Raw genomic sequence first — 23,968 nt, 5'->3', positions numbered from 1 at the left:
AGCCCCTGCCCTGCCCCCAAAAGCCAAGGTCAAGTCCTCTCAGTGTAGGACCTATAAAGAGGTCGTTGGGTTTCAAGCCACACTCCCAGCCTGCTTAGCCGTGTGATCAAGGACACAAACTGTTGCTTCTCCGGGTTTCCATTTCCTCATCTATAAAATGGGCCTGCATCTCTGGGGCTCTAGCTCAGCAACCTCCTCCATGTCACACTATGGCTGGCGACAATGCCCCTTGTCCTCAGCATATCTTTGTCAGGAGGCTAGAGCCTCCGCTTCCAGAGAAAAGTCCCCCAGCCCTAAGCACTCAGTGTCTGAGTCCCTAGGCTCTCCTGAGCTCAAACCCGGGCCCCTTGGGGAGTTACTGACCAAAAACATCTTGAAGACCCATGAGAAGAAACTTTGCAGACCTTCCCTCAGATCTGGCCCACCTTACTGGTCCCTCCTCCCAAGGTTACAGGACCCTAGCCAGGCTCCAGCAGCTGGGATGGACCCCAAGGGGCCCTGCAGACATGATGTCAACTCCATATGTGTTGGCTCCAAGGGATGACGGCTGCAGCCTGTGGCCCTGACTAGCCTAGGAACAAGTGTCCAGAACAGGGGCGGAGGACCCCAAGGTCAATTGTCAAGCTAGAGCTGGCCTGAGCTCTTCAGATGGGTGTCAGCTTGGTTCCCCGTCCCCTTGCTACTGAGACTGAGCATTCACCCCTGCAAAATGGCATCACAAGGCCCCTGGCAGGATCCTTGGGAGCCAACCCTGAGCCCCCACTTCCCTCCATGTAGCTGCCAGGGTGCATGGTTTCCAACCACACCCAGGCTGTCAGCACTGGCTTTGCCTCTCTCCACCCATCGGTAAAGCGCAGTGATAGCCGCCTACCTAGAACCATTCTAGCTGGTCCAAGTATGCAGCAGGCGTTGTTCACAGCTTTGGGTGATACATAAGCTCACACAAGCACTCTACCAACTGAACTACATTCCAGGCCCCCAGCACCCTGTCTTTCTTATAACCAATCACAGGTCATTTCCTGCAGACATTGTCAGCATGGGGGAGGGGGGTTGGTGTGGTGCACGCTCATTTTCATCACAAGAAAGAACTGAAGAATTGTGGACCCACGATTCAGCTAAGCAAGCTGACACTTGCAGGCTGAGGGCACCTGGGTCTGCCCAAAAGAATGGGTGTTTGCTTGAGTGCTGGCGTGGCCGCATCAAGCTCCAGGAACAAAACTCAATCACACTGCCTTGGCCTGGAGTGATCTTTGCAGGGCATGCCCTGGCCTCCTCTCTCACTACCCTCATCCCAGGCCCTGTCACATCTCTCAGAACTCAGACTCAGCCCACTCTTGCCACTCTGTGCCTGCCCGGATGCACCTGCTCTTCCTCCATTATGCAGGCATCACTTCCTCCAAGATGGTTCTCTTCATGCCCTAGACTGGCAAGCCCATTTTGTGGCCTCCCATGGCTCTAGCCAGCTTGTGACCCCAGGAGCCTGTCTGCCAGGGGCTCCAATGGGAGACCCAACCCAGACCCTGCATGGAGCAATGTCTTTGTAGTGGCCCAGTTTGAACTTCCAACAAGGCTCAGAGAAAAGGTAAAACCACTGTCCTGGGCCTGGGGCTGGCTGTACATAGCTGGGAGGTTCTGGAAGGGGGTTCCAGGAAGCTTCCACCTGCCATTCCCCCCAAGGACCTCCCTACACCTTCCCAGAAGCTCAGCAGGGAAGCCCCAGCCAGGGAAGGGAGGAGGTGTGCAAGACGCCAGACTCTTCAAGCCAGGAGCTGCTGGGGATGGGGGTTCCATCAATAGGAGGGCTTCTTCAAGGCTCTGCAGCCAGATGGCTCCTCACAGCACCCAAGAGAGCACTTGGACTCAAGGGGAATTTCCTGTTTATTATGTCCATCTGGCTGGGGCCTTGCAATCCAGGGCCAGCCATACACACATGACAGAACACTGGGCTGGGAGATCCGCAAAGGGCCCATGGCCCTCCCCCACAACCAGGTAGAGGGCTGGACAGCAGCCTCGTGATCTGCTCCAGATGGACCAAGGTACACCTGGTGGGAAGTACACCTGGAGAGATGTACACTCGGTGGGAAGTACACCTGGGGGGGGACTGCACCTGGGGGGATGTACACCTGGAGGGATGTGCACCTGGGGGGATGTGCACCTGGTGGGATATACACCTGGAGAGATGTGCACCTGAAGGGATGTGCACCTGGTGGGGAGCATCCACAGCTTACACCTTCCTGCTTTGTTCCCCATACTTCTGTCCAGCCAACTCCCAAAAGCCACTAGGGGATTTGTCATACATGTGATCGCTTACATTCTCTGGGAGGAATCAGGCGTGCCCAGGTCCTATTCTATTCCAATCCTTAGCACATAGTAGGTGCCCATGAATATTTGGCAGCAAAGTACAGCTGCCCCCTGTCCACACACACACTCCCTCCTCAACTTTCACTTACACAGTCCCCTCTTGCACACTCTCAATATAGCCGTGCTCTGCCCTGGACAGTAATGGTTCCAGCTCTTCCGTGAAGCTTTCCCGGACACTCCCAAGCAGGCTAAAGTTCCGGAACCTAGGGTCGCTCATTTGTTATTTATTCATTCAGTGGGCATGTCCTGGGTTCCTGGTGACTGGAGAGTCTGTGCTCCTCTTCTGGGACTGTTGAGAGTCTTAGCCCTTGTCTGCTCTGGTCTCTTCCATTGCCAAAGGGGCCACCTTGGGGCCTCTAGCTATAAAGGTCATTCCACAGTGTTTTCTACCTTACTGAAGGAGCACCCAGTGGACTGAAGGCTGGGAAGCTACTCTGTCCATGGTCCACACTTCTCAGCATATGTCTACTGTGTGCTGGTGTGTGCAGTCATACCCGTTGGGCCAGGGCATCTCTAAGGCAAGGATGAGGAGCCTTCCAATCTAGTGACACAAACCCCTCACCAGGAAGTCACGGGCAGAAAAGCGGAACTGGAGAAACTGAGGAAAGGGGGAAGGATGGTTTTAGAGAGACGGGGAAGGGAGAGATGGGAAAAGGGGTTCTGCACAATGGCTGTCAGATAATGAAATTTTAGGCTGCTCATGATGCTAACAGGGCTAGTGTTGATGTCAGCAATCGTGGCCAACTGTTGTGTGCTTCCCGTATGTGTCTACACAGCGGAGCATCTGCTGGGTGCCTTCTTATTTGACAGAGTCCCCATGGGCACCATCGCCATGTTTAGCAAAGCAGAGGTCAGAGTGACAAGCTCTGTCGTCCATGCCACTCAGCTGGCCTGGGAACAGTGTGGCACCTGGCCCTCAGATCCTGCCACTGGGTATCCCCATCACCGTGTGGTGACCAAAAGTTTGGGGTCTGATGTTTGATTAACAAAGGCAGCCACTGGTCATGTAGGTTGACAGTCAGACTTGGGAGCAGGTAGACTGGCCACCAGCACCAGCTCTGAGGCTCCATGGAGGCAGAGACCCCACACCAGGCCCCTGGGCCGTCTGAACTCAGCCACTGGTTCTCATTAGTCAGCCTCATAAAGAGATTGGTGGGTGGGCTGGCTGTCCTGCAGGGTCCTAGGGAGAGGGCAGAGAACTAAGAGAGATTGTGACAACTGGAAGCTTGGAGCTGCTGCTGTGTCCCCTCGCTACCACTCCCCTTTTGGAATTGGGGAATCTGGCCCTGTGTGGGTCCCTGGCTTGATGCCTCAGGAGCAGGAGTAGAAGCCAGGAGCACTTCCAGCTGCCCCCACTCCAAAGCAGAATCCCAAAACAAACATTAAACATTGTTGCCTAGCAACACGCCCTAACCCAGCATCCCAGCTGAGGAGAGAGATGCTCTCTGGCCATCACCACCCGCTGGACCCTTTCACATCTCAGATGGGAAGACTGAGGTCCGAAGAAGAGATGGATCTTGTTTGAGTTCACCAAGCAAGTTGGGTTACTCTGGGCAGAGTCCCCAGGCCCTTTGGTGTCTAGTTTGAACTGTCACAGAGCTGGTGTGAGCTAGTCCCAATCTGAAAAGCCTACTTTTGCGTTGGTGACTAGGAAACTTCCGCAAAAACAACAGTTCCAGGACTGTGAGAGCAGACAGCCAAAGACCATTCCCTAAATCCTGTCCTTAGTTGATTGCCCTGGGGCCTGATCCCCCAAGGAGGTGACCCAGGAGACAGAGAGGAGCGTGTGAACAGAGACACCCAACAGCCCCATTTATATCAGTGAAACTGGTGGGGAAGTATATGCACCAAACAGAGGAATGGAGCTTAGTCACTCCAGGGCAGCTTGGATGCAGACTTGCCTCTGAGATAGTGTACAGACACATCAGCAGGGGTGGACCAGAAGGATCAGGCATTTAGCCATGCAAGAAGGGCAGAAGCCAGACCCACCAAATTTATATAGGAACAAAGCATATATATGCGTGAGATGCTCCGAAAGGGGGAGGACTCAGGTGGGAGTCAGGGTATCTTGGCTTCTCCAGCCCCTGGAACTCACTTTCTCCCGGAATCGCTCTGATTTGGGAAGTGCTGGTGATATCCCCAGGTTCAGAATATTATTTTCCAGGTGCTTGGGAGAAGCAGTAGCCTGGCCTGACCTGCACGTGTGTATACATGTGCGTGTGTCTCGGCTCTGTGTGTATCTGAGTGTGTTCGTCTGTGTGTACTGTCCCTGTGTGTCTAATCCCCCCTTCCCAGTCACTGGTTCTCTCTCCTCCTCTGTGGCCCCAGCATGACGCCATTTACCGCACCCAGCTCCGGGGTGGCCTGCTGGCTGGGCCTACCACTCTTGGCCAAACTGGGATAGAAGAGGCTATACCGGCCCAGCTTATCCTGACGCCAACTCCAGCCAGCCTTTCTTACAGGTTTATCAGTGATGCTGAGACAAGGCCAAACCACTCTGCGGCTGAGACCCCTAGGCCAGGCTTGGCACGGGGAGGCAGAACATCAGAGGACAGAGGAGGGGCCACCTGAGGCCTGCTGGATCCTGAGGCAGCCAGACACTTCCGGCTCATGGAAGGAAGTAAACCCTTTGGTTTGTAGAATTGGTCTGAAACCTGAGCCTTGGGGCTTCTTGGCCAAAGAAGAATAGGCAGGACAAAGGGAGAGAGCGTGAGCCTCTTACAAGGTTCTATTTTGTGGCTGAATGCCTGTGGGGTGGGGGCAGGGGCTATGCTCTATGCCTGTGAGTGGCTGCACTTTGGCCTCACATTCAGCTTTTGGCTCCAAGAAAGCCCAAAGAACCACAAACGCATGTCTTGCTTATTTAAAATGCAATGAAAAGAACAGAGGCACTAACCGACTGCCCAGAAACATACAGACACCTGTCTGTCATTAGCGGGTGAAGAGAGAGGCAGAAATGCTCTAGAATTGACAGTGGTGATTGCTGCACAGTTGTGAATTTACTAGAAACAAAAACCACTGAACTGGACAAGTGCAAGATATGAGCTGTCCCGTAGACAAGGGACTCCCACAAGCTAGTCAGGGGCCAATTCAAAAGACAATGGGCACGGTAAGATGAGAGTTGTGTGTGGTGGGTGTGCAAATGCGTGCACACACATGTGGAGGCCAGAGGTCAGCATTGTCATCTGTCACTCTCTGCCTTATTTTTTGAACCAACTGACACTGAGCCCGGCCCATTGACTCAGCTTGAGTGACTAATGAACCCCAGGGGTCTCCCTGTCTCTGTCTCAGCCCCAGCACTGGGTTCCCATCTCCAGACACCACGTCTGGGTTTTCCATGGGTGCCAAGGATTAATTCAGGCTCTCATGCAAACAGTTTACCCACTGGTCCATCTTCGTAGGCCCAGGGTGGTCCCATTTAAAACAACTTTTAAATGAATTTTAGTGTGTGTGTGTCCATGTCCCTGTGAGGATGTGCACTCAAGTGCAGTGCCCAAAGGGGCCAGAAGAGGGCATTGATTCCCTTGAGCTGGAGTTACAGGAGCTGGTGAGCTGCCTAATCCGGGCACTGGGAACTGAACTTGGGGCCTCTGGAAGAGCAGTATGTGCTCTAAACTGCTATGCCATCTTTCTGACACCAGGAGGCAACCATTTAAAAGCTCCTGGTGCTGCCTCAGTGTGTTCACGACCGGGGCAGCAGGAAGTATAAAGCGAATGGCTTCCACTATCTCCAACACCCAGGCCTCCACACCCTTCACACAAGAGAGTGGGATCTATGGAATGTCCACTTTACAGATATCAAAGAGGCTGAGAGCAGCCGGCGGCCACCTGCGTTCCCCAAGTCAGTACAGGACCAGGAGCATCTATAGTTCCTCCCCAGGATTGAGTTTTCCTTCTCATCCCAATCCTGGGCACACTGACTACCCCTGAAGATAAACCCCCAGAGTATCCCAAATTCAGAGAGAAGCCCTGAGAACCTTCTAGAAGGATGCCAGTAAAGGCAAAGGAAGAGAAACGCACTCTACGGTCACTATTGCTCAGAAGGCCCTGGGAGATTTACGGCTCCCTGTTGATCCATTAGCGCATCAGGGTGGAGGAGTGAACATCTGGAATGTGCTTCCCACTTCAGTAACAAGCCGTAAACAAACAGGCCACAGCCACCACCCCGCGAGGAGCAAACACTCGCCTTTCGGGGGGGAGCGATGGCTCTCCCTACCCCCCTCTTCCCGTGCCGCTACCCCATCATCTCATTCCCTGGAGTGCTCGAGGACACTGCAGAGCCCATCCAGGGCCAGCTTTCTGAGCTCCCTGTGTATTCAGGCACACACGGCTGCGAGCTTTGGAAGGATTCGGCAAGCAGATGTTCCGAGTGACACGTGGGGTGGTAGGGGTGGGAGTCGGCTGCTGGAGACCTTCTCAGTCTGAACTGTCCCAAAACCATTGCCAGGGACTGATGTCACAGCCTGAGCTATGGTGCCTCTCCCCCGTCCCAGGTCAAGGACTCCAGGAATTTGAGGCACACTTACTCACTGGAAGTCGCACCCCACAGCCCCTCCTGAGCCAGCATTCTGTGCCACCAACAGTCCCTTGCAAGATCCCCAGTGAGAAGCAGCAGAGGCAAGCCACCAATGCAGCTACAAGTCTACAGAGTAGCCGTAGAGGCAGCTTGGGTCTTGGCCAGGATGTATCACCCACCCTAGTTCTGGCTTTTCTTACTCCAGGGACCCTGAGAGCATCACCCCACCCCAGGAACCCTCAGCATCTTGGTGTAGCTCAGAAAGCAAAGGCCATGGGGAAAATGAGAAGCAAGGTGACCCATGGTACCTGGAACATACAGGCTCAAGCCTGCAGCTCAGGATGTGAAGTGTGGGCTAGGTCACGAGCCGTATTCGCTGAAGCCTTTGAGGCTTCCCTGATTATCTTTAAAGTCACATGAGCCTGCTTGGGTGACAACCACCTTGAGACCAGTCTTCCTCCAAGCCAAGCTTGGCCCCCTTCTAGCCCCACGTGCTAAGGCTGTGTACCTGTTGGTGACAGACAGCAGAGGATGGGCGTCCTTGGTCCAGGTGACCAGTGGGGTCGGAGAGCCTTGGGCCTCACAGTCCAGGGTCACCTCTTCCCCAGCCTTGACTGTGACTCTCAGAGGAGCCTCCATGGCCTGGGACTCATTCATTTTGATCCTGGGTTTGGCTGTCGGGAGAAGTAAACACAGCGGGGAAGAGAAGCAAGAGGATAGCATAGGATGGCGTCACCTTGACCTTGGGGAGGTCCAGAGCGCAGGAGAGACAAGGCTAGCGCAGCTTTGTCTCCACATTGACTGTCCACCACTCTGCTCTGTCGCCTCCCCATTGGCTAATCCTTTCATGCCCAGGACATGAGCCACAAAAGGGGGTATGAACTCTCCCTGGCTCCTTACTAGAGAGGGATTTAGGGTGACTTATGCATGTCATTTCTCTGTTAGGACAGAGACCCCTGATGGAAGAGGTGCTTCCGTATCCACACCCCCATAGCTTGCCCAGCATACACACACTAAAGGAACTTGGTAGGAAGAAGCCATATAGCGGGGGTATCTGAACACTACCATGACTTCCTGTGCATGCGACATCACTAGTTCTGACAGTAAACCCTCTTGTCATTGGTTCTTTTTGATGTAGGTTCCCATGGAGCTTAGGCTGAACGTCAGCTCTGTGTAGCCAAAGATGACCTTAAACACCTGATCCTCCTGCCTCCACCTCCTGAAGAACTGGGATTACAGGTAGGTACCATCACATCCAGTTTTGTTTTGTTTTTAAGACAGGGTCTCCTTATGTGGCCCTGGCTGTCCTGGAACTCACTATGTATACCAGGCTGGCTTCAAACTCACAGAAATCCATCTGCCTCTGCTCCCCAAGTGCTCGGACTAAACGGAGTGTTTTCCCACACCTGGAAGACTTTTTCTAAATGTGGTGCTGGGTATGGAACCCAGAGCCTCGTGCATGGTAGGCAAGCATTCTACCAGCTGAGCTACACTCCAAACCCCTGTTGGTTTTGACAACAAATACTAGATCTAAAGGTATATAAGGAAAACCAATGAGACTCAGTCCCCGAGGCCCAGGTCTGAGGAAATGACCAAGGCATTCCATTCCTGTCCTGGCAGCATTTAGAGTCCACAAAAAACACGAAGACCCAGCTGACCAGTCTGCAATGGGTTACCTAATCCCAGTAGTGATGGAAGCTACTAAGGGGATGTCCCACCCAGAGTTTACAACAAGGTGGTTTCATCCAGCTGGGGTCTGACACATGAGAGAAGTTGGTTGGTCTACGAAGTTCATTCACACAAACCTCACATGTAAGAACCTGAGGCAGGTTTGAACATCAAAAATAAGAGAGGAGGCCAGAGAGTGTAAGGGTGAGCAGAGAGGCAGATACTGGGACTCAGATGGTCGCAGAAGGCTAGAGGAGCCTCGGTGGGATTCCCACTGATCTGCCCTTACATCAGGATCCCTTACTACTCACTGTTAACAGAGAGCCACATCTCCTGGCTGGAGAAGCCCACACTGTTGGTGGCTGTGCACACATAGGCGCCTGCATCCTGAGGTGATGGCTGGACAATGACCAGGGTACCATCCCTGCTCACATTGTAGTGACCCCTGGTAGTCAGGGTGTTGGCTTCCTAGGACAGAACCATGGTGACAACATCAGAGCTCACACTCTGTCCCAGGATACATCAGGCTGACATCTCTGGCTTCCCCTCAAGGTTACAGGCTCTGCCTACCTTGGTCCAGGTGATGGTGGGGGTGGGAACACCTGAGGCCATGCAGGGGAGGGAGGCTGGTACTCCTTCCTTGGTGACGTGGTGGGTGGCAGTCGGATGGATCCTAGGTGGCACTTTTATAAAGAAACCCATTTTTAAAATATTATAAATTAGTGTTCCTAATGGCCAAGGCTCAGAAGAACCCATGTCTACCAGTGATGACTGGATAGCAAGATGGGATAGTGTATCCCGTGTGTGTGCACAGTGGTATGGTACTCAGTCTTCCAAAGGAAGGGACTGATTCTAACTCTGACATTTCAGGAAAGTCAGAACTGGACCCTAAAACCATTGGTGGTCGCTGGGTGTTAGGACTGGGGGTGCAGAGCACAGATGGAAAACCTCAAGCTGAGACCAACATGATGGGAACATGTGACCATGGCCCTCCAGGCCTTGCCAGCTGTTGGTGTGGGTCACTCTGAGTAGTGAAGAGGATTGTTCATAATGAGAGAGTCTGCAGGCAAGGGGGAGGAAGACATGGGGTATTTTTGCATATCTGTTTGATTTTTCTATGGAATCCATTTTTTAAAATCACACAAACCAAATGACAACCTAGCTGTATAGGCTTGTTGGTATAGGTTTGTAATCCTAGCTACTTTGGAGAGGCTGAGGCAGGAGGATCCCAAATCCCAGGCCTGCCTGGGCAATATGGTGAGACCCCATCTCAGAATTAAAACAAGTGAGAGATATAGGGGTTGGGATATAACTTGGCAGCAAAGCACTAGTCAGACAGGCACACTGCCATGGGGCTCCACCCTTACCACTAGAAAGAAAGGAAGGGGAGGGAAGGGAAGGAGGGAGGGAGGGATGCATAAGGAAAGAAAGAAAAGAAAAAAAGAAAGTGGCTGGGGAGATGTTCAGTTTGTAAAGGGCTTGCTACATAGACATGAGGACCCGAGCTCAGTCCCCAACACCCACATAGAAGGTAGGTTCCATGATGTGGATGGGCAGAGCTAGGAGGGTCCCTAGGAGCTGCTGGTCTACCCTAAAATATAAGTGGGGAGATGGGGGGAGATAGCCAGCATTAGCGTCTGACTTCTAAGTGCACACACACTCATAAGTGTACATTCACAATCCACACAATGAAAAAGGAAAAGAGAAAGCTCTAAGCCAGGAGCTGGTGGTACACACCTTGAATCCCAGCACTCAGGAGGCAGAACCAGGTGGGTCTACGTGAGTTCGAGGCTAGCAGTGTCTACATAGAGTTACAGGCCAGCCAGGGATAGATAGACCCCATCTTAAAGAGAGAAGGGAGGGGAGACAGAGACAGAAAGAGACAGAGACAGAGACAGTTTTCGACCTGGGTAGTGTCTGTGAACGTCTTTTACACAATTGGATCCAACACTAGAAAACACTGTGAATGATCAACCTTTTGTTGCTCTGATATCTAAAAGAAGTTCAACAGGAGAAGAAAATTGGCTCAGTATCTGTGGCCACATGGCTGGTGGTCATGGATTCCATCTAGACCCAGGCTGCTTGGGCCGGGAGCAGCTGTGCGGTCTCGCTGCTCAGGACTTTGTGTAAACCACTTAATCTTTCAGTCCCTGGATTCCCGGATGTGCCAGCAAGCTTAACCAACTCTGATTCCCTGCTCATGGCGTTGGGGACAGACTGATGAGAAACAGCAGAAAACAACATTCACAGGACAGAACGAACTTAGAAACAGGTGCCAGAGGCATCCTGGGAGCCCTCTGGATTCATAAAGAGGTGGGAGGGAAGCCAGAAGCCAGAGCCCAGGAGGTTCAGGGAGTACGTCAGGGAGGAAAAGGCCTTCCCTGTGCTCCAGCAGATGAGTGGTGTGTGTGGAATGGACGTTATGAAGCCAAGAGACCAGGCTAGACCACATCAGTGTCAGAGATACCGCCTCTAGGCATGTGCGTGTGTATGTGTGTGTATGCGTGTGTGCGTGCGTGCATGTGTGTGAAGTGGAAACACGTGAGCCTAGTGTGTGTCTAGCTGCAGTCTGCCATGGGCTCCAGTTCCAGTTTCAGCAGAATTTTGATCTGCAGAATCTGTGACTGCAGAGGCAGGAAGCTGAGGCTTCCCCACTCCCAGCTCCTGATGTGATGGGTTTGGCTCTCCTCTCTCACCTGCTTCTTCCTGCTCACCCCTTCAGTTTCACACAAGAAGTGCCATGGAAAGAGAATAGCCCATGCAAGTGACAAACACATCTCAACTTATCTCCTCAATTCAGAGACAGTGGCACTTGGTTAGGTAAGCTGAGGACCCCAACACCCCGAGTAGGAGGACAGCTGGGTAAAATAAGCTTGCTTCAAAATGTTCCACTATCCAGAACTTAAAACGCAGAGTGCATTGATTGATCATGTCCATGTCGTAAGGGACGTAAGTCCACGGGGGAGATGAGGACATGGGCAGGGCCATCACAGCGCACCCAACAGGGGATCCGCAGGTTCTACACTGATTCCCCTGAAGCCATGAGTGACAGGGGCACAGCCATGACATACTGTCACAGGAACACGAGACAACAGTAGACATGACCACAGGTTTGTTTATTCTAATGGATGTGGAGCTGGGGAGATGGTTTGGTCATTAAAGGCCTCCTGAAGTAGGACCTCAGCCCCCACATAAAACCTGGGCATAGCTAAGCACATCTACAATTCAGTGGGGGGGGGGGAAGAGGTGGTGGAGGAGGATGGGAGTGGAGGGGGATGGGAGTGGAGGGGGATGGTGGTGGAGGAGGATGGTGGTGGAGGGGGATGGCGGTGGAGGAGGATGGTGGTGGAGGAGGATGGTGGTGGAGGGGGATGGCGGTGGAGGAGGATGGTGGTGGAGGAGGATGGTGGTGGAGGAGGATGGTGGTGGAGGGGGATGGTGGTGGAGGAGGATGGTGGTGGAGGGGGGAAAGTGGTAGAGGGGATGGTGGTGGAAGGGATGGTGTTGGAGGGGGTGGTGGAGGAGGGGGTGGGGGACAGGAATGTGGTGGAGGAGGTGGTGGTGGAGGAGATAGACCCTAGAGATCACAGGCTATTCTAGGCAATCAGTGAGCTCTGGGATCAGCTAGAGGCACTATCTCAGAAACCAAGTGATGAATGAACTGTGAGACGGCTCAGTGCATAAAGTTGCTGCCAGGCCTGACAGCCTGAATTGTCCCTGGCAGCCACATGGGAGAACGAAGGAACCTGTTCTCTCAAGCTGTCCTCTGATCCCCTCGTGCATGCCGGGGCACGCACACACACACACACACACGCGCGCACACACACACACACACACACACACACACACACACGATTAAATAAACAAATATGATAGTGACATGAAAAGGGGGAAAGTCATGGTAGAAGACAGCTGGTGTCAGCTCTGACCGTCATACACATGAGCGCACAGGTGCACACACATACACTATACACACAAAATCAATACATGGATTTACAAGGAGATAGATACAAAGAGAGTTTATACACAAAGCATATAAAGAGCACATGAGGAGATAGGAGTGGCTGGGACACCTTTAATCCCTGCATGCAGGAGGCAGGGACAGGTGGAAATCTTTGAATTTGAAGCTAGCCTGGTCTATACAGCAAGTTCCAGGCTAGCCAGAGTTACATACAGAGACCCAGTCTCAAGCAAATAAAAGTAACAATGATAAAGCATATAAAGAATGTTTAGGTGTGATGCATAAAAATGACTGTTCTAAACATACATTAACTATATGCAGTCAGTTCCCTATTCCTATACAGGTTCAATCAGCCTCAAAGGGAAAATATTTAGAAAAATACTTCAACTGAAGAGCATTTTTTTTCTGTTTTTATTTTTATTTTTTTCGAGACAGGATTTCTCTGGAACTTTGGAGCCTGACCTGGTGCTTGCTTTGTAGACCAGGCTGGCCTTGAACTCACAGAGATCCGCCTGCTTCTGCCTTCCAACTAGTGGGATTAAAGGCGTAAACCACCAGCTTCCAGTGAAAAGCATATTTTCCCTTTGTAAATAAAGTATATTGGTCATTTGCAATATCTCCATTCTGCTAGGCACTATAAGTCTATAGGCATCATGGGCATAGGAGACCACTTCCTAAATGTTATCTCAGTAGCACAGAAACTGAGAGAAAAAAATAATAAATGGGAACTCCTGAAACTGAGAAGCTTCTGTAAAGCAAAGGACACGGTCAGCAAGATAAAATGACAGCCTACAGAATGGGAAAAGATCTTCACCAGCCCCACATCAGACAGAGATCTGATCTCCAAAATATACAAAAAACTCAAGAAATTGGTCATCAAAAGAACAAATAATCCACTAAAAAATGAGATACAGACTTAAATAGTAACTCTCAACAAAGGAATCTAAAATGGCTGAAAGACACTTAAGAAAATGTTCAACATTCTTAGCCTTCAGAGAAATGCAAATCAAAACAACTCTGAGATTCCATCTTACACCTGTAAGAATGACCAAGCTCAAAAACACTGAAGACAGCTTATGCTGGAGAGGTTGTGGGGTAAAGGGAACATTTCTGCATTGCTGGTGGGAATGCAAACTGGTACAGTCACTTTAGGTATTGATATGGCGATTTCTCAAAAAAATTAGGAAACAACCTACCTCAAAACCTAGCAATACCACATGTACTCAACTATGCTCATAGCAGCATTGTTTGTCATAGCCAGAACCTAGAAACAACCTAAATACCCCTCAACCAAAGAATGGATAAGGGAGATGTGGTACATTTACACAATGGAGTACTACACAGCAGAAAAAATAACAGCATCTTGAAGTTTGTGGGAAAATGGATGGATCTAGAAAACATCATATTGAGTGAGGTATCCCAGACCCAGAAAGACAAATATCATATGTACTCACTTATAGGTGGTTTTTAAACATAAAGCAAAGAAAGCCAGCCTACAAACCACAATCCCAGAGAACTCAGACAATAATGCGGACACTAAGAGAGACTTACATAGATCTAATCTACAAGGGAAGTAGAAAAAGACAAGATCTCCTGAGTAAATAGGGAGAGTGGGGACCATGGGAGAGTGTAGAAGGGGAGAGGAGAGGAGAGGAGGGGAAGGGAGGGGAGGAGAGGAGAGGAGGATAGTGGAGAAAAATATATAGTTCAATAAAAACAATTTAAAACATTAAAAAAGAAGTCTGTAGGCATCTAGAGTCTATCAAGAATGTGTGCGGTTCCTACGCAAATCCTAACCAGGGTTTCATGTAGCCCAGGCCAACCTCTAACTTACTATGTAGCTGAGTGTAACTTTGGGCCCCGACCCTTCTGCCTCCATCTTCCAGGAGCTAGGATTACAGGTGTGGGCCACCACACCACCTTTCTGTGGCGCTGGGGATGGAACCCAGGGCCTTGGGCATGCCAGATGAGCTCTCTGCCACCTGAGCCACATGCCTGGCTCAGATACCGTTCATTCTAGGGCAGGACTTGACCATGGCCAGATTTATAATTATTAGCACAGGGCATTTTGAAACCATTTCACTATGGATACTGAGGACAGGGAACACATACGCAGTATAAAAAGTATATGGTGTTTTACCTATCGATGGCACAGGAATATGTCAACCCTAATCTCCCTTCAGTGAAGACATGGTATTTTCACAAATTTTCCGAACAAAAGTGTTCAAGTTGCCTCAAGTGCCTCCCCTCAGCCCATTGTCACCAACTTGGGGTCCAGGACTCACCCTGGACCACCAGCTCCACGTCTCGGTGCTGAGAGCCTGCCACATTGGTGGCCACACAGCTGTATTTCCCAGCATCCTCTTGCAGGGCCCGGTCAAGGTGGAGGCTGCCATCAGCACGGATAGCATGGCGGCTTCCTGGAGGGAGCTGGTGAGGACAGGGAGACAGGAGTTTGGAAAGAGAGATTGGCACTCAAGTGGGTAGAAGCCACCCCCAGGAGCATCTCTGCCACCCAGGCCTGTGGGGTACACTGGACCAAGAGACCAGGGACTGGTAGAAGAGCCAGCTGGGGTCAAGTGTGGCTTCCCAGCCCCCCTTCTCTGAGACTCGCCATCTCCTGAGATCAGCAGGGCAAGGGGGACCCCACTTCTGTGGTTCCACCGCTCCCTCAGCCAGCCGGTCAGGTAGGTAGGTGGTCCAGGGCTACCCGTCTAACGAAAGCTGTCCCTTGAGAGTTAGTAACAAGAATGTGGAGTTGGGGCAGAAATCTTGGGCTGAGGGGCAGTGGCAGCCCTCCCATGCCACCAAGGCCCCAGGGAGAGAAGACACAAGCAGAGAGCACAGCCATGCAGATACGCAGAGAGCTTTACAGCTTTGGGGGCCTTCCCCAGGAGATCTACCACAACAGAGTGGATGGGGGAGATGTCCAGTTGCTAAATCCTGCTGAGAAGTTCTAGATCTTTCCAGGGCTTTCTAGATCTTTCTAGATTTGACCCCTTTGAACTTTCCCTGTCACGATCCCTGATCTCAACTGTACATTCTATATCCCCGTACTCCCAACTGAGCCCCTAGGCCGTCTAGATCACAAACTGAGTGAGCCCAAAGGGGTCTCTTCGCACAGGGCAATTGAGCAGGGGTTTCACACAGTGCTCCCCGCCCTGAGTGTACAGAGGCCCATCTCGTCCCACACACCTGGCAGTCTGCCCTTGAGACTTCAGTGTTCAGAGACTACCCTGCAACTCCATAACCATATTTAACTGTACAGTCTGCAGAGCAGGTAGTGGGGCTAAAGAATGCCTAGGTTGAGCCCATGTGCCTTTAGGGTGCACTCTACGTGCCTTAGGATGCTCAGAGCTGCACCTGCTCAAAGACAGCAGGGGAAGGAAGGGAGGGAGGGAGGGAGGGAAGGAGGGAGGAAGGAAGGAAGGAAGGAAGGAAGGAAGGAAGGAAGGAAGGAAGGAAGGAAGGAAGGAAGGAAGGAAGGAAGGAAAGAAGGAAGGCATGCATGTAGGCAGGTGGACAGGCAGATCATGACAGTGTTCTCTGCACAAGGCCATCAGGACAAGGAAGCCAGTACTACACATTGTGGTTTCAAGTTAAAGTTAGCAGAAGAAATTTTCCATGTCCCTCTAGCGTGGCTCACAAACTTGCTGCACACTGAGCATCCTAGGGAGATTTTAAAGTAGACCTAAGAGTGGCATGACCGCTGTCCTCAGAGGCTGTGACTCCATGGTAGAGTTGAGGCCAGGACAAACAACAAACTCCTGAAGAGTCTCTGAAGTACATCCACACTAGAGGGCACCACGGGAGACCATCTCAAGTTGGGCAGCGAAGGCATGGGAGGGGGTGATGCTCTACCTGGGACTTGAAATGGGACTGGCAAAGTTTGTGTCAAACATCAGAGGTAGACTATTTTAGATTATCTGACCTCTGACTCAACTGCCCAATTTGATGCAAACAGACTAATTGTGAGGGGGCTGTGTTTCAATAAAACTTTATTTAGAACAAAACAGACCTTGGGCCACATATGCTCCTGCCTCTGAGGTTTTTAAGTTTGGGCATCAGTGTCCAAGCCTAGCTTGGCCACCTACTAGCTATTCGATTTTAAGCATGTGGCTTAACTTCTCTAAGCCTCAGGTTCCCTATCTGTAAATGGGGAAACGACAGATCCTTCTCCCCATAAAGGTGAGATGGGGATAGAAGATGAGAGCCATAGGCAGGAGGGACTTGGTGCCACATGCTCTGCCATTAGCCCAGCACGGAAAAAGAAGAATAACAAGTGTGACTGGAAAGGCGTTTGGTTGGCAGGAACAGCATGGGCGAGCACACAGACACATGGTCGTCTAGCCTTATGGGAACAAACCGAGAGAGGACATAGTAAGGATGGAGATGAGGGGTGGATGGCGAGAGAGAAATGCTGGAGCCTGCAGATGGCAGGTGATCCTGACAGGAACCACAATGTCGCTGGAGCTATTCCTGCAGCTTGGTGGCTGGGTTAGACCAGGAGCAGGCTTGGGGAATAGAAGAACAAGCCAGTACTGGCTGTCTCCCCAAGGTGCCTGACTGAGGAGAATCATTTATCATCTCAAGGGGACAGGGGTTACGAGAGTGAACAGAGGAAGGCTGAGCAAAGGCACAAGGAGCAGGGTGACAGTATAGACAGTCCTGTGCCATGAACTGAATAAGTGTTCTGCTATGAGCTAGACCACAGGGCACAGTTCTTCCCTGGAAACGTAACAGCAGATCCTCTCTCCTCAGACCCCATCCTCTCTCCTCACCCCATCCTCTCTCCTCATCCTCTCTCCTCAGACCCCATCCTCTCTCCTCACCCCATCCTCTCTCCTCACCCCATCCTCTCTCCTCACCCCATCCTCTCTCCTCACCCCATCCTCTCTCCTCACTCCATCCTCTCTCCTCAGACCCTCTCACTGGGCATCAAGTAGGCAGATGGCAGGACATTAGATGTCCACAGTTGCCAGTCATGCAGGCCACAGGTTATTCTAGAAGGAGACAGGACAGAGAGAAAAGAGGAAGAGAACATTCTAAAATGGGGTAGCTGAGAGGCCAAGGCTGAGGTGTGGCGCTGACATTCCTCTCTCTGTCCACTGCCCACAGCCCACAAGGAAGCCCAACACTCACAGGATGGCCAGTCTTGAGCCAACGCCTTTCAGGGAGGGGCCTCCCGGCCAGGATGACACAAGTCAGGGACACAGGCTGTCCCTCCAGGACACGGATGATGGAGGCACTGCTGGCGATCTGTGGGGGGGCTGTGAGACGAGGAGAATGTCAGTCACTCAGGCTGAGAGACACAGAGCCACCCCTCGCTTCTTCCCTACAAAGCCTGCGACTACACCCAGACTAGAGAGATTTGTTAGGTGAGGTGTACTCTGGGAGACGACCCAAGCAGCAGGGATATAATTCTGGAGATGCATTGGTCCAGTGTGGTGGCTACAAGGAGCCCTTCTGGGCTTGGCTAGAGCACCTGCCTCCCACTTCCCACAGCTTCCAGATTCACCCACAGACCATGTCCAGTGACCACCAGCTGGGCCTCAGCCTGGGCCTTTCCAAACACATTGCGAGCTTCACACACATACAAGGCTTGGTCTTCCGGGGCTACTCCTGAGGGGAAGAATGAGGACGGCCATTGGGAGCCCACAGACTACCACTGCAGGTACACAGCCAGGCCCTGAATACATGCAAGGCAGGACCCGGGCACCAGCGGAGAGAAGGAGGATGCTAGACCTCAGCTCACTCATCTGTGAAATAGGGACAGCGATGGATATGTGGCTGAGCTAGCTGCTCACGTGTGCTCCTCACATGACAGTGAGGGACAGCTGGTCACTACTGAGGATGGTACCCAGCTCACAATGGGATGACTCACCCAGAGCCGCCAGCCCATAGGAGCCAGTGTCATCCTGCCCATGGCCCTCATAGGCCCGTGTGTTTGAATGCTTGGCCCCGGGTTGGAGGAACTATTTAGGAAGGACTAGAGGGTGTGGCCTTGTTGGAGGGGTGTCGCTGGGAACAGGCTTTGAGGGTTCCAAAGACTTGCACCATTCCTAGTATGCCTCTTTCTATTTCCTCTTTGTGGATCAAGACATGAACTCATCTGCTATTCCGGCACCATGCCTGCCTGTCTGCTCTCCGCCATGATGGTGACAGACTCTTAACCCTCTGGAATTGCAAGACCCAAGAGAAACCCTTTCTTCTGTAACTTACCTTGATCGTGATGTTATATCACAGCCATAGAAGAGAACAATATAGCTGTGCTGGGATCAGGGTCCTGCCCTCCTCACCCCTGCCGCCCATCCCATCCCAGCCCTCCTAACCCCGCCACCCAGTCCAGCCCAGCACTCCTCACTCCTGCTGCCCAGCCCAGCACTCCTCACCCCTGCCGCCCAGGTCAACCCAGCCCTCTTTACCCCCACCGCCCAGTTCAGCCCACTCAGCCCTCCTCACCCCTGCCACCCACCCCACCCCAACCCTCCTAATCCCTGCCACCCAGTTCAGCCCAGCCCTCCTTACCCCTGCCGTCCAGGCCAGCCCAACCCTTTTCACTACTGCCACCCAGTCCAGCCCACCCCAGCCCTTCTCACCCCTGCCATGTAGCCCAGCCCACCCCAGCCCACCTCACCCCTGCCATGTAGCCCAGCCCACCCTAGCCCTCTTCACCCCTGCCACCCAGCCAGTACAGCCCAGTCCTCCTCACCCCTGCCGCCCAGCCCACGCAGCCCTTCTCACCCCTGTCACTCAGCCCAGCGCACCCCAGCACCCTTCTCTTACTTTGAAAGACCAAGATTCCTGAGTCCCGTTGCCCAGTTCTGCTGCCCCTCCCAGGCTCCAGGGCCTGGCCATCTCCACGCCGCCAGGTGACAATGGGGGGTGGGCGGCCTGTGGCCCGGCAGGTGAGGAAGACACTCTTGCCCAGCTCCGCAGTGACATCCTGGGGAGGATCCGTCAGTCTAGGTGCATCTGTGGGAAGAGTTTAGTCTGTGAGGAGCCCCAGTGAGCTGGGACCCAGGGAATTGTCCATTACTCTGTTCGTCTCTAGGAACACCTTCCAGGCTCACCCACAACTTAAAGGCCCTCCTGTGCACAGATCCACAGCCAACCTGAGGTTAGCCCGGCCTACCTCTAGAGAGACAGTTATGGAAAGGTGGTGGCCCTTGCTGCATCTCGTGCTCACTCTCCATGGGAACCTTGGGGGTGGGTGGGGCTGCTCTATGACAGCCAAGCAGTGCAAACATTGCATTCCCAACTGCAGTGCCTCCTAAGGAACCTGCCACCACCTGCGAGGAGCTTTATGGCCACAGGATCCTGAAGATGATGGCAATGTGGCCAAGTTCACAGAGGGGCTGGGGACATGAGTCCCACTTCCTCCCAGACTCCCCTATCTGCCTCACCTCCTGAACCCTCGATGGGTAGAGCGGGCCTGTGTTTGCCTGTGACATGCTGAACCCGAAGTCCAAACCCACCATGTCCATGGCCCTGCCTGTTTCAAGCCACCCCAAAGCTCACCCTCAGGTCTCCCTTGATCTCCACATTGCCCTGCACCAGAAACTGTTGAGAATGAGTGTGTGGAACATCACAAATCCAAACATTGCTGTTACATATGACCTTGTATTTGATGGCCCATAGTAGGACGTTGGCTGGCGAATGTGTGTTTATAATAATAAGGCCCACAGGCCCACAGGCCCACAGGCCCACACAAGGATTGCCCATCATACAAGTCACAGAAACCCAAACAGAGCACAAAGGGTGGGGAGCTCCCTAATCCTCACTCCAGGCACCCCAGACTCTATTCTCCAGGAAGCCAATGGAGTAGGCTTTTTCTGTAAGTACATTGTTGCCTTCCTCGGGAGGGGAGGAAGAATCGAGCTACTCCCCTTCCACTCAATGGGAACTCCACCTCCTGTCCTCCAGGAGGACCCAGATCAGCCCCACCCAGACAGCCCAGCATCCCTGGTGCTCTCCCATATCCCAAAGCCACATGCCAGGGAGGTCTGGGTTTCCAATAACAGAGCAATCTAGAGTCAGGGGAAAGCGGCCTCCTCTTTTTTCTCCCGTCTCTCCAGACAACTGCCAGTTCAGAAAACATTAAATTTCCTTCCATGCTTTGGGATTAGGGACATTAAAGGGAAACACTTTCGTAACTTGGAAGATTACCACAAGACTTGAGACTGTGAGCCAGCTTCAGACAGGGTCCTTCCTCACTGGCTTTGTGGCCACCCAAGGGCAGAACCTAGCTGAGAGCCCTGGTTCCCAGAGATGGAGCTCCCCCTCCCCCGTGCAGCCCCTGGTCTGGGTCCCCTGAAACCTGCTCTGCAGCGCTGACCATTGTGGGGACCAATCTCAACCTCCTCCGAGCAGGCCTCAGGCCTCAGGTCCAGAGCCACTGTCCACCACTCCCTCCTCAGCTCTTTGATTCCTCTGTACTATTCCTAGCTCACCCCAGGCCTGCCTGTGCATAACTGGACATGCATATGATTAAAATCAGATGCATTATGGGAAGGGACACACACAGCAGAAAAATAATTATATGACCTAATCTGTCAATCAAAGCAGAACTACACCCTCCTGCTTAGTAGCCAAGCTCCTTCTCTTGAACCCCATGAAAGGAAGCCTCAAACATTCATGGGGGCCCCCTGAACACCCCCCTCTAACTCTCTTGTGGGATTTTCTGGTTACTTCTATTGCTTTGCCATTAGTGTAGTTTCTGTGATATTTCTGCAAATCTGTGTGAGCTTTTATTTTGTTTCCCTGAAGATACCCCACCCTGGCCCTGGCCAGCAATAAGAGAAACTCAAGGTCATCCTCAGCTACATCGTGAGTTTGAGGTCAGCCTGGACCACATGAGATCCAAACAACGAACAGCAAGTGCTGTGAACAGCCCAGTTAAGGACACAAAACTTGGGAATGGGACTCTGACACAAAGGGACACACTAGCCCTCTGGGGAGCCATCCGCCTTCTAGAGCCCACATCAGCTTGCCAGGTCTGGGCATAGGCGATAGCCACACAAGCGAGTTGATTTGGCTGGCCGTGGGAGCATGAGGCAAGGGTGTAATCTCTAGTCTGACACGGCACCCCATAGCAAGACCCTATTACAATCATCCTGCCATAGAGAAGCCAAAGTGGGACTCTCAGGGGCAAGCCACTTAGCCAAACAAGTGGTCCAGGACTCTTAACTGACAAGCGCCTTGCCTTCCAGGGAGGTGACTCAGTGGCAGAGCACTGGCCTAGCACCCAGATTCCTCTGGTAAGAAAGTGTCGGGGGGCTACAGTTTACTGTACCACTGCAGTTTCTGGCTGGAAAAACAGGCAGACCACCTTCCTTCCCATGTCCTACATGCTCCATTCCCTGAGTTATAGTAGGAAGCAGGCATAGCGCCCACCTGCTCCCAGAGTCCGCCAGCTTGGCCAGGGCCACTGCACCACAGCTGCTGCCCGGATGGGCAGGAAATGTGGTTTCCCACTCTCACTGCCAGGCTGGCTTTCCCAAGACCCAGAGCTGCCTGATATTCACCTCTACCCTGCCCCGACCCCGGCCCATGTCCACATTGCCTCCTTTCTCAGAACTGAGGAGATGGTTCCAAGGTTCACAGCATATTGTCAAAGGAACAGAGGACCTCAGCCTAGACCCCAAAGTATAGGGTCTGCTGAAAGCAATCAGATATGGAGCCAAGGCTAATGCCCACGGCAGTGCCACAGGTATTCTTCTAGAACCTTCCAGCCAAGACAATGACAATGTTTCATGTTGTGAACCTCCCTCCTTTCATGCATGCATATCTCAGAAGCGTTTCGCCAAGGAGGAGCTTGGAGCTCATAAAGAGGAAGGATGCTCACACTCACCCTGCTGGTCACTGACCAATACTGACCCTGAGTGTACTAGGGTCAAGCGTTCAGAACCACGTTCAGTGCTCAACTCTGTCGTGCCTGACTGTAAGGCCTTGGGCAAGCAATGTGTCTTCATTGTGTCTCATTTCCCCAGATATAAAGGAGACATTGATGACCTCACACCTCCAAGGGTTGCGAAGGTTATATGAGTATGAACCTGGAGCATGCTCGGACGGCCAAATACCACAGGCGGGACAGCTCTTGTTGTTATTATTGGACTAAGAAGGCTCTTGGTCTATCTCATGCTGCTGAAGGCCAGCCACGGTGGTGACAGCCTAAGTATGAAGGTTCTTTCTACAACCTCTCACTAAGCCCCCAGGACACAGCCAGGGAGTTCTTCAGGCTGGGGTGACCCATAGGAGGTAGTAGCTGTCATGGTCTCCTACTCCTACTTACAACCTTCAGTTGGCTTGCCTTGAGGAGTTCTGCACCAGCCTGGGGTATCAGAGACCTTTTCTTTCTTTCTTTCTTTCTTTCTTTCTTTCTTTCTTTCTTTCTTTCTTTCTTTTTTATTTTTTGAGACAGGGTTTCTCCATTTCTCCGTAGCTTTTTGGTTCCTGTCCTGGAACTAGCTCTTGTAGACCAGGCTGGCCTCGAACTCACAGAGATCCGCCTGCCTCTGCCTCCCGAGTGCTGGGATTAAAGGCGTGCGCCACCACCGCTCAGCTTTCAGAGACCTTTTCTAAAAGTAACTCTCACTACTTAGCCATAGTCATAAAGCTTTGTGACCCAGCAAGAACTCACACCTGCCCCAGCTCCCTCTGGCTCTCCAAAGTGGCAGTCTGGGCTATAGATATCAGCTTCCTGGCTAGAGGCAGGCCAGGGAGGGGTGGATAGGGCCAATTGCACACTCACGTCCAACCACCAGCTGTATTTCAGCAGAGGCATCACCCAGCTCATTAACAGCTCTGCAGGTGTAGAGACCAGCATCTCTCTCCTGAGCTGCAGGGATCCGCAGTGTCCCGGACTTGGAGCCTTCAGGAGCCAAAATCACTTCCAGACCCCCTAAACCAAAGATGGGAAGGCATTGATTAGGGGCCTGGGTTGCTGGGTCTCAGGTTTCCTGACCCAAGGCTCCTATGTCAGCACAGGCCATGATTGGGTGCTTGGAGGTGGCTTTCCCCAGAGTTATAGCTCCTGGGCTGGTCCTAAAGTGGACTAGGGCTGAGTCTTTCTTAAACTCCCTTGTTGGGCAGGGCTGGGATTCGTGCAGACTCTGACATAGCAAGCTCTTCCCGCAACGTCTCCACATCCAGACCTCCTTAAGGCCTCACGCTTCTCAATCCAGGTCCCACTGAGGCTGGGATCTCCTTTTAGGGCACAGGAAAATGTGGGAGGTGCCCGCGTGAAGACACCTCTCTCATGCCTGCCTTCCTGGCATTTCTACTGGGTGTCTATGGCCCACGTCTCTCCTGTCCCCACATCTTGACACTCTTCTTCGGTTAAATTAAAAGTACACCTCACAGCACTTCCCTGCCAGGCGTGGGAAGCCCCATCCATTAATCAAGCTCAGCTAGGTATTAGCCCAGGCTTGCTCTAAACACACATGCACACTCATGTGCAT

At 52.3% G+C, this 23,968-nt stretch overlaps 1 protein-coding gene across 1 annotated transcript in view; it reads right to left on the bottom strand.

Moving 5' to 3' along the window:
- Window positions 1–23,968, bottom strand: part of Hmcn2 (hemicentin 2) — a 155,436-nt gene that overhangs the window by 87,839 nt on the left and 43,629 nt on the right. The window contains exons 15-22 of the mRNA XM_075985770.1: window positions 23,260–23,409; window positions 19,293–19,481; window positions 18,033–18,128; window positions 17,649–17,776; window positions 14,792–14,936; window positions 9,116–9,228; window positions 8,857–9,013; window positions 7,386–7,551 (exon numbers count right to left, since the gene is read on the bottom strand). Of these exons, the coding sequence (XP_075841885.1) occupies window positions 7,386–7,551; window positions 8,857–9,013; window positions 9,116–9,228; window positions 14,792–14,936; window positions 17,649–17,776; window positions 18,033–18,128; window positions 19,293–19,481; window positions 23,260–23,409 (1,144 nt within the window). The remainder of the gene's footprint in view (window positions 1–7,385; window positions 7,552–8,856; window positions 9,014–9,115; window positions 9,229–14,791; window positions 14,937–17,648; window positions 17,777–18,032; window positions 18,129–19,292; window positions 19,482–23,259; window positions 23,410–23,968) is intronic.

This window comes from Microtus pennsylvanicus, chromosome 9 (genome assembly GCF_037038515.1).
Source record: "Microtus pennsylvanicus isolate mMicPen1 chromosome 9, mMicPen1.hap1, whole genome shotgun sequence".
NCBI lineage: Eukaryota > Metazoa > Chordata > Mammalia > Rodentia > Cricetidae > Microtus > Microtus pennsylvanicus.
The sequence above is the reverse complement of the archived record's forward strand: the minus strand, read 5'-3'. Positions and strand labels throughout refer to the sequence as shown.